This window comes from Salvia hispanica, chromosome 1 (genome assembly GCF_023119035.1).
Source record: "Salvia hispanica cultivar TCC Black 2014 chromosome 1, UniMelb_Shisp_WGS_1.0, whole genome shotgun sequence".
Lineage (NCBI taxonomy): Eukaryota > Viridiplantae > Streptophyta > Magnoliopsida > Lamiales > Lamiaceae > Salvia > Salvia hispanica.
This window is the reverse complement of record NC_062965.1, coordinates 28215950-28229125: the sequence shown is the minus strand read 5'-3', so window position 1 is coordinate 28229125 and position 13176 is coordinate 28215950. Positions and strand designations below refer to the sequence as shown.

Genomic DNA, 13176 nt, shown 5'->3' with positions numbered 1-13176 from the left:
TATAGTGTGTCGGATATTGCTGGACAAGAAAAATTATTGTATAAAGACCAGCAAATTGCTGGCCGTCTTTATCAAATTTTTTTATTTTTTGCCACGTGGCAGCTTATTATTCGTCCACGTGTACAAATGATTGGCTAAGAATGGTGGTATGGTGTTATTTTAAGGAGTGGTGGCACCCTAACATGCCCCGATAGATATGTATATAAATAGAAATTATAGCTATAACTTATATTTTGTTAGCATATTAAGTTATAGTTTTCATTATATTTTTGAAAGAATGTAAATCTGAGTTGAAGCATGTTGAGGGACATCATTATCCTGATTTCTCATGGTGTTGTTTGTGCTCTTACAAACCGAGGAGACATAATTTCTAATCTCAATATCAAGCTCATGGAGTTTCTTTTTTGCAATTTTAACGGTTTCAACATCATGTACACTTAAGCTCATAACGTCAAAAGATTGACACATCAACTCCTTCAGATGAAAAGTTCTTGACATTGTCAAATCGAAGGAGCATGAACCACCGTCGTTACGATGAACTTCTCGTCTTGCACATTTTGTCCACCTCTTTAGTATGTATTGCATAGGAATAGCAGTCATATTCAAATGATTATTCATTACCGTCAATGCATGGCAACATAACCATCCCAATAAATCAAATAACCTGCATGTGCATGAGATGATAACATTACTTGAATCAAAACTTACAGAATGCTCTGCATGACCTAATTCCCTCCTCAAGGTGTAAGTGTAAACTCCGCCTTCATGCTTAGAACTTGTCACATGCCATGACAATCCTTGAAAATACTCAACTTGAAATTTTTTGAATATCTTCAACGTATACACTTGTGCCGCTTGCCTCTAAATACCACAATCCACACCGATTCTTGGCACCCCTCGAGTACATTCAAAATCATCGGCCACTTGATTATCACGCATCTTTTCTGCTTGCTTCTCATAGTGATAAACAAACTCGGTCAATGTCATTGTCTTACAAGACAAATGTTTGAAAACATTATTCGTGCTTTCACTTCTCTGTGTAGATCTTATGCCGGCCGAAAAACTAGCACGGTTAAACGCGGGGCACCATTTATGACGCAACGAGTACAAATTACACAACCACTTATTTTCCCCAACATTCCATTCTTCACATAGATCTCTCCAAAGCTGCTCCATCTCATTCTCCATTTCAACTTCATACAAAATTTTATTGAATTTTGCCTTAAACCGAGAATCCGAAAGAAGATGCGAAATACGTTGGGTGGAATTTTTAGAGATATGCCAAACACATAACCGATGAAAACTGTTGGGAAAACCTTGCCAATAGCATTGGCCATTGCACTATCTTGATCAGTGAAAATTGTTTTAGGTGCCTTGCCTCCCATTGCCTCCATGAACGTCTCAAACACCCAAATAAATGAGGTTATTGTCTCATCTAGCATAAAAGCACAACCAAATAAAACATTCTTCCAATGATTATTAACCCCCACAAAAGGCGCACATACCATGTTATACTTGTTTGTACGATACGTCATATCAAACATGACAGCATCACCAAAACAATCATAATCTATTCGTGAAGCACCACCGCACCAGGAAAAATTAGTCATTCTATTCTGGTCATCTACCTGGAACGAGTAGAATAGATTACTTCCAGAAGCTTGTAAAGAATGTAAATGTTTCAAAAGGCTTTGACAATCTCCTGCACTTATTAAGTTCATCCTTTTTTATTGTAAAAAATTTCTACAATCCTGAAGAGCAAACCCCACATTTTGTGCTCCCCCCGCTTCATTTGTTAGGTAAGAATAAGCATCTGTAGCTTTTATCCCAGAATCCACCATAGTGTTAAGAATGCTTCCCTTCGTTTCCGTAATCTTGCGACATGATCTAATCAAATGCTTATGATTATCATCAACAAAAGGATGATTATGGAAATCACTAAATTCAACCACTTCCCAAACATTTTCTTCGATATGAAATCTAATGCGAGCCGTACACCCACATCTTTTTAACGATCTTTCAGTTTTTCTGTCATCTGAGGGGGCAAATTCTGAGTATCCCTCACAACAGCATAGAAACATACATCCCCGAAGCTCATTTTTACGGTTATAGGTTTTCTTACCTTTTCTAATCCCGAATACCTTGTTGAATGCATGTGCATTATACGCCTTGTATGCTTCTTCTTCATTTGCAAATATCATTCCAACTTTGAAAATAAATTCAGTCTCCATGACCCGCACGTATGAATCAGCTGGAATTTCTATAAGAGAAAAAACATGTATAATTAATACTACAAATTTACGGAACCAAAAATTCTGCTATTTGCTAATTAATTCAAATAAAGGATTCACTATCTTATCTTTATACTATTAAAATGAAATTATTATATTAATAAAAGAATATCAATTATAAAATCAAGAACAAAGAGTATTTTTTAATATTTATTAAATACATAAACAATATCATACTCCCTCCGTCCTCGATTAAGAGTCACACTTTTATATTTTGGTCCGTCCCCAATTAAGAGTCATACTTCATTTTTACCATAAATAGTAAGTAGGTCCCACATTCCACTATCTCAATTCACTCACATTTTATTATAAAACCAATATAAAAAAATGGGTCCCACATTCCACTAACTTTTTCAACCAACTTTTCTTTACATTTTTTAAAACCCGTGTCCCGGTCAAAGTGTGACTCCTAATCAGGGACGGAGGGAGTATCTCACTAGCTATGCAGTTAAACAAATAAATACGCATATACACCGTATATTATAAAGAAAGACGTATATAGAATATAAAAAGGGAGAAAGACCTACCCATGGAATTCAAAAGGATGGTGGTGGCGATTTCTTCTTTGTATTATTATGAAAAAGAAGGAATGACAGTTCAGTACAGATAAGAATATTTGTTTATTATGAGGGAGATATGTTATATAGACATAAGAATATTTTATATTATTAGAGAGATACTCCTATGTTATATTCATATATATTAGGCACGCATATTATTACATTTGGTGATTACCACTATATTTAATAGTTTTGCCCACTTTCCATAATGAAATTAATGGATGGCTTGATTTAACGGTTAGTTTAGTGAGTAGGTGTTTAATTGAGGTGGCTTGTTATTTCCATTTGTCAAGGATTTATTGATGAGGTACACCAAGTCATTTTGCCACCTTGGTGTGGATGGACTATAGAATTTTTACTCAAATTTTTGACCAAATTTATTCATTTCTATTTTATTTTTAGTTTCTTTAAGATAATAGTAGTAAATTAATTTAAATTGGTTGCCGGGCGTGGCCGGAATTTGCGGATGAAACCTATAATTTGTATCTCAAAAATCAAAATTTGGGGGGAAAGTGAAAAATGAATAGAAGGCGCCTCCTTGTAGTCTCCTCCTCCGACGAAGACGACGATGATAACCTCCGCCCTCCTCCTCCGCCTCAACAGCACTGGTTAGACGAAGACGACCTCATCGCCGATGACATCGACTCCGATTTCCAAACAGTTACACTGAACTCCGCAAATCCTACTCCCGGCAGCAACAATTCCTTCACCGCACCCCCCACCGCCACTCACACACAAGGAAACCACCGATTCGAGCCGATTCCACTTGATATCTCCGACGAAGATCCGGAAGATGTTTCTACCGGCGGTGACAATGCCTTCCCTCAAGCCACGAACGCTAATCACGGTCATTTTCAAGTGTCGGAGTCGCCGGCGGTGGATGGGGTTTTGAAGAGGCTAGGGCTCAGTGTTAGGGGAGAGTGGCTGGATTCGTGTTTACAAGGTTTGCAGGCATCCACTCCGGGGTTTCAGAGAATGGACGATTCATCGAAGGCTAAGCTTTGCTTTAAGCAGTTTTTGTGGTCGGACATGAATTTCTGCGGCGCAGGGGTGCTTCCGCCGAATGTGCACACCTTGCATTTGGTTGATCTCAAGGGGCCTTTTGTTCTTCAGGTGAAAATCGCTCAAATTCTACATCAATTTTTTTAATCAAGAGGTATTATAAACACTGTTTAAAACTGGAATTGAATGCGTGTGGGACTTACTGTAGAAATCAGTGATGGTTGTATTATAGGCAAATGCGAAAACAATTAATTCTGAGGTTTTAGACATTATTAGGGCTAATTGCATGTTTACGTAGGTGGATGAGGCAGTAAACATAAGCAACCCTGTTCGCGGGAGGTACCAAAACGCTGCTCCGGGAATCAAGAGATGCCTTAAACTGTCCATGACAGACGGAATCCAACGTGTGTTTGGCATGGAATATCGACCCATCAAAGATCTTCAAGTTTTGGGGCCGGCAGGACTGAAGGTCGTGCATATGCTTCTCTATGTTTCATGGTTTTCAGTCCTGCATATGCTTATCCATTCATGATTAGATATGTAGGAGGTTGTAGCAATTGATTAAATTATGAAAAAATTGCAGGTAGTTGTTTGTAATGTACATGTTAGGCGTGGGCTCTTGATGCTAGTCCCTGAAGTTATTGAGGTGTTGGGAGGAGCCGTAGATGAGTTGGAAGCTGCACGACAGAGGCTTGTTGAAGAAGTAAATAAGCCACCTCGGGGAAGAAGGTACTGATGAACATTTTAAAATTGAGTATCTGTTGCATTTAACTCCATTGAATGGTATTACATACATGAAAGTTGGCCATTTAGTTTGACTTGGCAATCTTTCTTTTGTTCTTGCTGAAGTTCTCACTATTTTCTAGAGAACAGAAGGAGATGAATGTAGGCAACTATATATCTGTGGCTTATGCTTTTATTTGCATGCTGATTGTTCCTTCTGATGGGCATTTCTGCAACCGGAGTTTGGAAGATTTAATTTTCCACAGTTTTGGCATAATCTGATTCATCTGTAGTCTACCCTTTTCCATGTTTCATTTAAGCTATTCTTGACCTTCTGTGTTACATACCTAAAGTAAGAAATACTAATAGAATTGCCTCGGCTGAATGAATTGAAGTTTTTTTCAGTGTATATACCGTAACAGAAGGTACTGTTGATGACAGAGGAATTGTTTGCATCACATTAGGATTGTTTGAAAGTGTATTACAAACTTGAGCAGCACTCTAAATTGCGAAGATGCTTGTAAAATTTAAACCTTAGAATTCAAGGGTGGGATTGGTCAAATAAATTTACTACTCTTATCTGATAACCCACATAAACTCTGTAAATTCAGAACTTTTGTGTTGCTTTGGATAACTCTCCATGACTGGGAGATGACCTATATTTAATAAATGCAGAAATAGGACAGGGGAGGTTGTTCCTCTGACAACTAGGGCAACACTTGCTGCATGGCCTCCTAGTAATGATGCAGTTCCAGGGCATGTAGATAATAACCGCCCAACGAATGTAATTCCCCAGCAAACAAGCAGGCAAGGTATGGCATATTGAACAGACTTGCAAACTCAGACCTATGTTCTGGTTCTCATATTTTTGTCCACTTACTTGTTGCTTACCAACTTGTAAAGGATATGCAGCTAGTGTACCTACCAATGATGTGCACAGACAAGACTTTGCTACTCCAATTAATAGAAATGATGCTGTGGCCAACACTTCACATACACCCTGGCCACCTGAACAAGATGAAATTCAAGGGCATACTGATCCTCCTATAACTACCCATTCACGACAAGGTTCTTCTATAATCTATAATAAGAAAACTGAATATCTTTTTCCTGTAGCTATCTCCCAATGCTTGGACGATTTTCCTATTTTTTTTCCATGATACTATAGGCCCTGACAGACGCGGACAAGACACTGAAGTTCCTGTGTATCAAAGTAATCCTCAGCCTAGTACCGTGCCTGCACTGCAGCGTGCACAATCTGTCGCCACTGCTCAGCATATTAATGAACCCTCATCAGAAGTTTTGACACCTTTAGGAGGGACTAGGCAAGGTATATTGAACTAATGTACATATTTCTGGTTGTATGACTCATGAAATGCTCAGTTTCTTATGAAAGATATTAACTTGCTCCATCATGCGAATCTCCCAGGCACCCCTGCCAGTTATATGCCTGAGGAGGATGTTCATGCACCTGTCAGCATGGATGATGACGAGGCTAACACATCTTCCATACACATGGATGTTGATGATATATCTACTGTGGATAATCCGGAACCGCATTTTATACTTTCTGGAGATAAAGAACCCCCTTTCATATATTTGGCTAGTTTATCAGCAAAGTATGCGGCTATTGATGATGAAACATCTGTTGTTCGAGGAAAAATAAAGGTATGATCATAGCTGGATTACAAATTTTATCCACATTATTTAAGAGTTCCTCTTCTTCTCAACTTAACAACCATAGATAGACATATCTTCTAAGAAAACAAAGAGTTATAGACTTGGAAACTCTCATCTTGAGCTTGTGCTTATATGGATTTCATTTGATTTCATATGAATTATGCTTGAATATTCAGCATAAGTGTATCACCTGCTTCCTTTGCAGTGTATAATAACTGGTGTCAAGGGATTTCAATTCAAAGGAAGGTCTACCTTTGAACTTCGTGTTTATATCGACGATGGCAGTCTTATCTCTGAGATCCTCATCGACCACAATGTGAGTAATTCATTCATGACTGTCCTCCTAAATGGTTACTTCTGTCTAATTGTTTTCTCCTTTAGGTTGTACGAAATGCAATTGGTTATTCTACTCAGGAGGTTTCAAAGGCCTATGAGTTTCCGGAAATCAAACAGATCAAGGAGGCAGCAAAAGAATTTCAAAAATTTCTAGCTAATTTTGAGGTCAAATTCTGAGTTTGTATCTATTCCCTTCCTCTTGACAATATATCTCTTTCTTGAATTTAAGATTTATTGTTTATCAGGGGACATTGCTTGTAGAGATGCGCAGAGAGTCTCCCGTCCCAGTTGCCGTGGAGATGGACCAGGGCTGTCCTACCTCTGATGCTCGGTTGCTTCTTGGGAGGGTCAAGTCGCTCACTTCTACCCCTGTCCCCCTAAACCCTAAACCCTAAACCCCATAAGCTCTAGACATTAACAAGAGGTACATGCATATATATAGATACATACAGTAATTACAGCTGGTGACATTATTTGCAACTGTCTGTTTCTATGCTGCAAATCTTAACTACCCTTAAGATTTTGATTCAAAGAGAAGTAAAGTAGTACTAACTGGATTATCCTCTTCTTGATCAGTAAGTCTTGATGGTGGGGGATCGAATGGAATCTGGCCACATGATGTCCTTTATTCCGGGCAAGTCTACTACTTTCTTGCTTATAGCTTGTGTGGGAGGAACTCCAGGGTCAGTGAGCAGGTACCAATGGTTGAACCAGTCGACAGCCTCAGGGCACAGCGCCTTGACGAAGAAGGTGGCCCCCATCCAGGGCGGCCATGTCAAGTATCTGTCTCCACGGCACGCGCTCTTGACAACTGCCTCCGCACATCGTCCCACCGTCTCTACTGGAACAGCACTCATCACTACCTGGAGTTTAACAAATTCACTGCTCAATGTAAGATAAATATTCGAAAACTGGCTAATGATAATGAGATATCCTTACATCCCTCATGTCTTGGTCTACCACCATTTTGCCTTCCTTGTTAAGGAATTTGCCTTTTGTGACCTCGGATTCTGTTAATCCGGGAGTGACGATTGTGATCCCAATATCGGGTGCAACCTCTACCCTCACAGTTTCTAAGAAACTCACCACTGCAGCTTTACTCGCCTGTGAACAATGATCGGGCATTGCTTAGATAAAGAAGAGAGGCACGTGAAATAATGAATATATGTATAATGATACATTATATCATTTGATACTAGACATTGTAAAAGCTCAGCCTCGGTGCATTGAGCCAGCTCGTGGAAGAAGCGATCACCACCATCTTCCCCTTTGTCATCCTCAAGTAGGGAGCACCATAGTAAGTCGCATACACCACACCCCAAAAGTTTGTATCCTGTCAACATAAATATTATTCTCTCTATCCCAACGAAGATCAAAGATAGCTTACTTTTCTTTTTGATTTGTTCTATTGATGGTCACCCATCTTTAAAAAATGAAATCTTTTTACATGATCTATTTCTAAAAATGAAAATACACATCATTTTATTTTTTTGATCTCCTACTTTATTATTTTTTCTTTATCTAAGAGGTCATCCTCGTTATGATCCTGCATAAATCGGTGTCCCAGTTGGGCACAAGGAGTATTATAGTTGGATTTTCAAATAAAGAACTAGGATTGACGGATTTACCATTGCCGGTGAGAAGTTGTCAACCTCAAACGTATCTTCAAACATGCTAACCGGAGTAACACCGGCACTCACCACAAGATGATCCACTAAACAAATTAATTTGAGAAAAATCATATTCATGCAAAATCAAAACATGATAGCAGTTCATACATAGTTAGTTACGTACATCGGCCAAATTGGTTGATTGCCTCCTCGATCAATCTCCGACACTCTTGATCATCGGAGACATCAATCTGTAGAGGCACGACACCAGGGGACCCGAGCATGAAGGCTCTCTCGGCCACTTCACTCAGAGCATTCTCTCTCCTGGCCCCGATGACCAGAAACGCACCCCTCTTGGCATACTCATAGGCTATGTGCTGTTTACAAAAATGCATTAAAATGACTGTTGGGTTCTCATATCGGAGAATTAGAAAATGTGCAAAACCGTGAGACATTTGCTTAAAGCGGAAAATATCATACTAATGTGGAGTAAACGAAGAGAAGGGTAATGACAAACCTCTCCGATGCCGGAAGAGGCTCCGGCGATGACGACGACCTTTCCGGCGACGTTTTCGGGGAAGATGGAGCGGCAGAGGTAGCTGAGGGATTTGAAAGCGAGGTAGGGAGGAAGGAAGAAGAGGAATGCGGCGGCGGTGAAGATGTTGAGAGTTCCGGTGATCAAATCCATGGAGAAAGTGAATGAAACGGTGAAGCATTGTGATCTGTGATTGAAGAAGGAAATGGTAGCATGAATCTATATTGACACGTATGCACACTGTCGACAGCTATTGTAGTTTTCAGTAACTTAACAACTTTTAAAGTCACCATCAGATGGCAAGTCAAATGTAAATACTTCTACCTAGTGCACAAAGTGGTTGTGAGACTCTTATGAGAATGCTCGCGACCTTAGTTACTACTCCAAACATATTAATTTAATTCTAATATTAAAAGAATATTTATAAAAATAATTAGGGAGTAAAAAATCAGAATTAAAAGTTTAATTTGGTCAAAATCAGGATTAAATCCGTTGACCATTAGTTTTTAACGGAACAGTTAGTCCAGGATCAAAATGATCAAATTTTCATATGTTTAGGACCAAAAAATCCAAAAGATAATGTTTATCACAAAAAACGTAGACCAAAAAATCCAAAAGATAATGTTTAAGACCAAAAACGTAAAATGACCATATGTTCAGGACCAAAAAATCCTAAAGATAATATTTATGACCAAAAACGTAAATTGGTCATATGTAAAAGACCAATTTTGACCTTTACTCTAAAATGTGAGTAGGAATGAGTTAGTGGAATATGAGTCTACTACCAAAAATGGTAAAAATTGAAATGGGATAATCTTTGTGGGACGGAGGAAGTATATTTTATGGAAACTAATACGTACTTTTATGATGCTTTCCAATTATTAATTAATACTGCTTCACTCCTGTAATAGTATATGAGTAGATCCAAAGTTTTGATTTAAGGAATCATATAATTGAAAATGTTGTCACACAAAATATTACTACTACAATTACACTTACACTTACCAACATTATGATATTATTAATAATCTTATTCAATTTTCAATAACAAACACCTTCATCATTCGCCCTCTATAAGACGATTCCAATCAAACCTTATCTTTGGATTGATCTCGATAATATATATGATATGATCGAAAAATAGAAAAAGTAAAGTAAACCATACTTAAATTACATTATTAATGAATCAAATAATTACAAGTGGTGGCTATAAATAGAGATCCGGATAGCCCAAGGCTTCAAAGTAGGAGTTGAATGGAAAAGATGAAACAACGACCCGATTCAGCCGTCTCCATCTTTGACCGCCACGTGTCACCACCGGTCAACCCCATCCTGACCATCGGACCACGAAACCAGCGTGCACCGCGCCGCACCCGAACAAGATTCCTCCGCATACAAATACTCCCATTTTATTATACAGCATGATTGGTTTTTGGGTGTGCGTCAACTTTCAAAACAAAGTGATAACATTTCAACACCTAATTTTATTCCTGTTACTCTTTAGTGGCTAATAAAAGTGATCAATCCTTCATTGGTGATCAAGCTCTGTGTAGTTTTTAAGAGAGAGGGGAGAGATGGCAGTGGAAGAGGGTGAAACGCCGAGAAGCCCAGAGGCGAAGCTGGGGATGCAGGTGGAAGATTTGTGGGATGTGATGGAGCCTCAGCTGAGTCCCACTGAGAAGCTCAATGCTTGCTTTGAGAGCATCCCTGTCTCTTCTTTCCCTACTGCTCCTTCATCGGAATGTAACCATTTGATCTCTAATGTCCCAGAATTTCTTCTTCTTCTTCTTCTTCTTGTTTTGTTTGATGGGTTGGACTAAAGATTTGATTTTTATTCATGTATGTGCTGATCTGGACTATCAAGATGAATAACTGGATTACATACCTTAAAAGGTTTGATTTGTATTGGTAATTTGTGGGTTGGTGTGTTGATGGGGATTCTTGCAAATATGGTTTGTTAGCTTTGATTTCTAATGTCCCAGATGCTGTTTTTCTTGTTCTTGTTTTGTGGGTTGGAGTAAAGATTTGATTTTTATTCATCTTGTTTCTTTGCTTGATTTTGTATGTGCTGATCTGGGCTATCAAGATGAATATCTAATTACATACCTTGTAGGTTTGGATATGTATGTGGTAATTTGTGGGTGGATGGGCTCGCAAAATATGATATTAGTACATGTTTTGGAAGCTCTGTTGCTTATTGTTTCTTGGATTGGTTTAGGGTTCCTTTTATGACATCTAGTGAGTGAAGGAGACAATAATGCTGATTGTTTGATTTTTGTGGCCTTATTCTTTGCATCTTTTGTGTGATAGTTATTGAAATAAAGTCAGACACAACTGTGGCAGAAGCAGTCAAGTTGCTTGCTGGGCACAGAGTTCTCAGTGCTCCGGTGGTGGACTTTATGGCGCCCGACGACGCCAGTTGGATCGACAGATACCTCGGCATTGTGGAATTTGCGGGCATTGTTGTGTGGATTTTGCATCAGGTTCGAATTCATTTTTCAGCATTTTGATGGGTGATGATGATCAGATGCAATGTGTAAGATGAGGTAGCATTGAACTTGTATTGCAGTCTGAAAATGTGGAAGGCGGCACTCCTTTCGAGGCGGCTATGAATAGCCCGGACCGTGACATTGGCCCTGCTGTTGCAGCAGCAGCCGCCTCTGGGATGTCTTCTCCGAGATATATAAGCATCAACCCAGACTCTCCCACAGCAACGTGTGGGAAATTCTTTGAGACGCTCACTGCTTCTGATCTGTACAAAAATACGAAGGTCTTTTACTATCCGACTTACTGTCTTAGAGACTTACCCTATGTCTGCAGATCGTTCTTCCTAAGATACGTGTGTGTGTGCTCGTTTGGTAACCAGGTTGGGGATATATCAGGGTCTTTCCGTTGGGCTCCGTTTCTCGCCTTGCAGAAAAACAACTCGTTCTTGACAATGCTCTTGCTGCTATCCAAGTACAGAATGAAAAGCGTCCCTGTGGTTGATCTGGGGGAAGCAAAGATCGACAACATAATCACTCAGAGTGCGGTGATTCACATGCTACAAGAGTGTGCCGGCCTCCCCTGGTTCGAAAGCTGGGGCTCCAAGAATCTCTCTGAATTGGGGCTTCCATTGATGAAGGCCAGTAGCATGATAAAGGTAAAGGTGGGGCTATAATAACATCCAATGCGGCATGAGTGCTTTCTGAGTGGTATGTATGTGCAGGTACACGAGGACGAGCCTGTGCTGCAGGCGTTTAAACTCATGAGACAGAACGGAGTAGGAGGCGTACCTGTGGTTGGCGATGACAATAGCAAGCCCGTTGGTAATATAAGCATTAGAGACATACAGTTCCTTCTTACTGCACCTGGAATCTACAAGGAATACAGGTCTGTCTCATGATGATAAGCAGAAGAATATGGGAGTTCAGTTAGTATTATTAGGGGTTTCGCAGTGAGAGGTAAGTGGTGTTTTTTGTGCAGATCGATTACTGCCAAGAACTTCCTGACGGCTGTGAGAAGCTACATGGAGGAGCAGCAGAGGACAACGCCTCTCCTGAGTCGGATGGTTACATGTCGCAGAAACGACACGCTGAAGGATATCATCGCGAAGCTGGATGAAAAGAAGATTCATCGCATCTATGTGGTGGAGGAAGAAGGTGGGGAGCTCGAAGGAGTCATCACTCTACGAGACATCATCTCCAAGCTGGTGCACGAGCCTCGTGGCTACTTTGGCGACTTCTTCGATGGCGTCTTGCCACTGCCTCCCAATAGCAGGGTCTAACAAACTCGACATGGTAATGTTTGGCTCAACATTGCACTTGATTTGGTGAAGAATAACTGAGTGGATTTGCTGATGATATCTGTTTTGATGGGAGACTAATAATAGGCTAAACCCCATTGCTTTTTCTTTCCTGTTTCTTTGTATAGGGGAAATGGAACCTTTTGTCATTGCTCTCTTGAGAAATTGCAATAACGATATTTGTCTTTTCATTTGTGACATGGAAAAGGGTCCCTCCACAAATGTCAAAAACCATATGATCAATGTAAAAGGTGGTGGTTATTTTGATGAGTAATCACTTTGAATAGAAACCTACAAAGTGATTGTAGAAAGATACTAACTCATCATGCACTACCTCTTAACACCACTGATTCAATAGTGGATGTGTCAAGGACTCAAGATCAATGGCTTAAACATGATGGAGTACCACAGAACAAGATTGTTCTGAAATGACTGGGTGGTGTGATGGAATAATACCTTAAATAGGACTTTGATTCTACATTGTCTGGAAATCTCCACAACTATTATTAGGGGAATAGAAGTGGTTCCCCCACTACCATCACATCCATACTCATTCCTTACCCCCACTAATCCTAAAGTTTAGACATAAATTAGGAGTGTACAAGTAATATGCAGTCTTTGCAGAGAAGGCTGGTAGCATATCTTAAAATCAAAC

The 13176-nt window shown here is 39.6% G+C and overlaps 4 protein-coding genes across 5 annotated transcripts; 2 read left to right on the top strand and 2 right to left on the bottom strand.

The window, feature by feature from the left end:
• Positions 1 to 861: 861 nt before the first annotated feature.
• LOC125193237 (protein FAR-RED IMPAIRED RESPONSE 1-like) lies at positions 862 to 2231 on the bottom strand. The gene is made up of 3 exons (XM_048091003.1): positions 2123 to 2231; positions 1317 to 1435; positions 862 to 1221 (listed from the first exon to the last, which is right to left on the bottom strand). Exons 1-3 carry the CDS (start codon positions 2229 to 2231, stop codon positions 862 to 864), a joined length of 588 nt encoding a protein of 195 aa, XP_047946960.1.
• A 1104-nt stretch (positions 2232 to 3335) lies between these two features.
• Positions 3336 to 7539, top strand: LOC125202097 (recQ-mediated genome instability protein 1). Of its 2 annotated transcripts, none has more exons than XM_048100442.1 (11): positions 3336 to 3964; positions 4152 to 4322; positions 4437 to 4582; positions 5252 to 5388; positions 5489 to 5644; positions 5745 to 5906; positions 6006 to 6244; positions 6462 to 6572; positions 6638 to 6757; positions 6838 to 7016; positions 7169 to 7539. In XM_048100442.1, exons 1-10 carry the CDS (start codon positions 3371 to 3373, stop codon positions 6985 to 6987), a joined length of 1986 nt encoding a protein of 661 aa, XP_047956399.1. In that variant the 5' UTR covers positions 3336 to 3370; the 3' UTR covers positions 6988 to 7016; positions 7169 to 7539. The 2 variants fall into 2 exon arrangements, with proteins under 2 accessions (XP_047956399.1, XP_047956394.1); XM_048100437.1 differs by having other exon boundaries at positions 5480 to 5644.
• LOC125202106 (11-beta-hydroxysteroid dehydrogenase A-like) lies at positions 7007 to 8912 on the bottom strand. The gene is made up of 6 exons (XM_048100454.1): positions 8720 to 8912; positions 8387 to 8579; positions 8221 to 8306; positions 7794 to 7925; positions 7532 to 7696; positions 7007 to 7455 (listed from the first exon to the last, which is right to left on the bottom strand). The coding sequence occupies exons 1-6, from the start codon at positions 8888 to 8890 to the stop codon at positions 7165 to 7167; spliced, it is 1038 nt and encodes a 345-aa protein (XP_047956411.1). The 5' UTR covers positions 8891 to 8912; the 3' UTR covers positions 7007 to 7164.
• Positions 8913 to 10179: 1267 nt separating this feature from the next.
• On the top strand, positions 10180 to 12721 carry LOC125202611 (SNF1-related protein kinase regulatory subunit gamma-1-like). The gene is made up of 6 exons (XM_048101056.1): positions 10180 to 10480; positions 11048 to 11220; positions 11307 to 11507; positions 11604 to 11879; positions 11946 to 12109; positions 12203 to 12721. The coding sequence occupies exons 1-6, from the start codon at positions 10312 to 10314 to the stop codon at positions 12501 to 12503; spliced, it is 1284 nt and encodes a 427-aa protein (XP_047957013.1). The 5' UTR covers positions 10180 to 10311; the 3' UTR covers positions 12504 to 12721.
• The last annotated feature ends 455 nt before the right edge of the window (positions 12722 to 13176 follow it).

Bases quoted from the DNA above. Each gene is read 5' to 3' on its own strand.
- LOC125193237 (XM_048091003.1), bottom strand. From the start codon at position 2,231: ATGGAGACTGAATTTATTTTCAAAGTTGGAATGATATTTGCAAATGAA. The intron at 1,436-2,122 runs GTAAGAAAACCT...CTTTTATGCTAG, and splicing joins GGTATTCGGGATTAGAAAAG to ATGAGACAATAACCTCATTT. The intron at 1,222-1,316 runs GTTTTCCCAACA...TCTCGGTTTAAG, and splicing joins TGGCCAATGCTATTGGCAAG to GCAAAATTCAATAAAATTTT.
- LOC125202097 (XM_048100437.1), top strand. From the start codon at position 3,371: ATGAATAGAAGGCGCCTCCTTGTAGTCTCCTCCTCCGACGAAGACGAC. The intron at 4,583-5,251 runs GTACTGATGAAC...TAATAAATGCAG, and splicing joins AAGCCACCTCGGGGAAGAAG to AAATAGGACAGGGGAGGTTG. The intron at 6,245-6,461 runs GTATGATCATAG...CTTCCTTTGCAG, and splicing joins TTGTTCGAGGAAAAATAAAG to TGTATAATAACTGGTGTCAA.
- LOC125202106 (XM_048100454.1), bottom strand. From the start codon at position 8,890: ATGGATTTGATCACCGGAACTCTCAACATCTTCACCGCCGCCGCATTC. The intron at 7,926-8,220 runs GTAAATCCGTCA...TTATGTTGACAG, and splicing joins ACAACTTCTCACCGGCAATG to GATACAAACTTTTGGGGTGT. The intron at 7,456-7,531 runs GTAAGGATATCT...GTTAAACTCCAG, and splicing joins TAGACCAAGACATGAGGGAT to GTAGTGATGAGTGCTGTTCC.
- LOC125202611 (XM_048101056.1), top strand. From the start codon at position 10,312: ATGGCAGTGGAAGAGGGTGAAACGCCGAGAAGCCCAGAGGCGAAGCTG. The intron at 10,481-11,047 runs GTAACCATTTGA...TTTGTGTGATAG, and splicing joins TACTGCTCCTTCATCGGAAT to TTATTGAAATAAAGTCAGAC. The intron at 11,221-11,306 runs GTTCGAATTCAT...CTTGTATTGCAG, and splicing joins TTGTGTGGATTTTGCATCAG to TCTGAAAATGTGGAAGGCGG.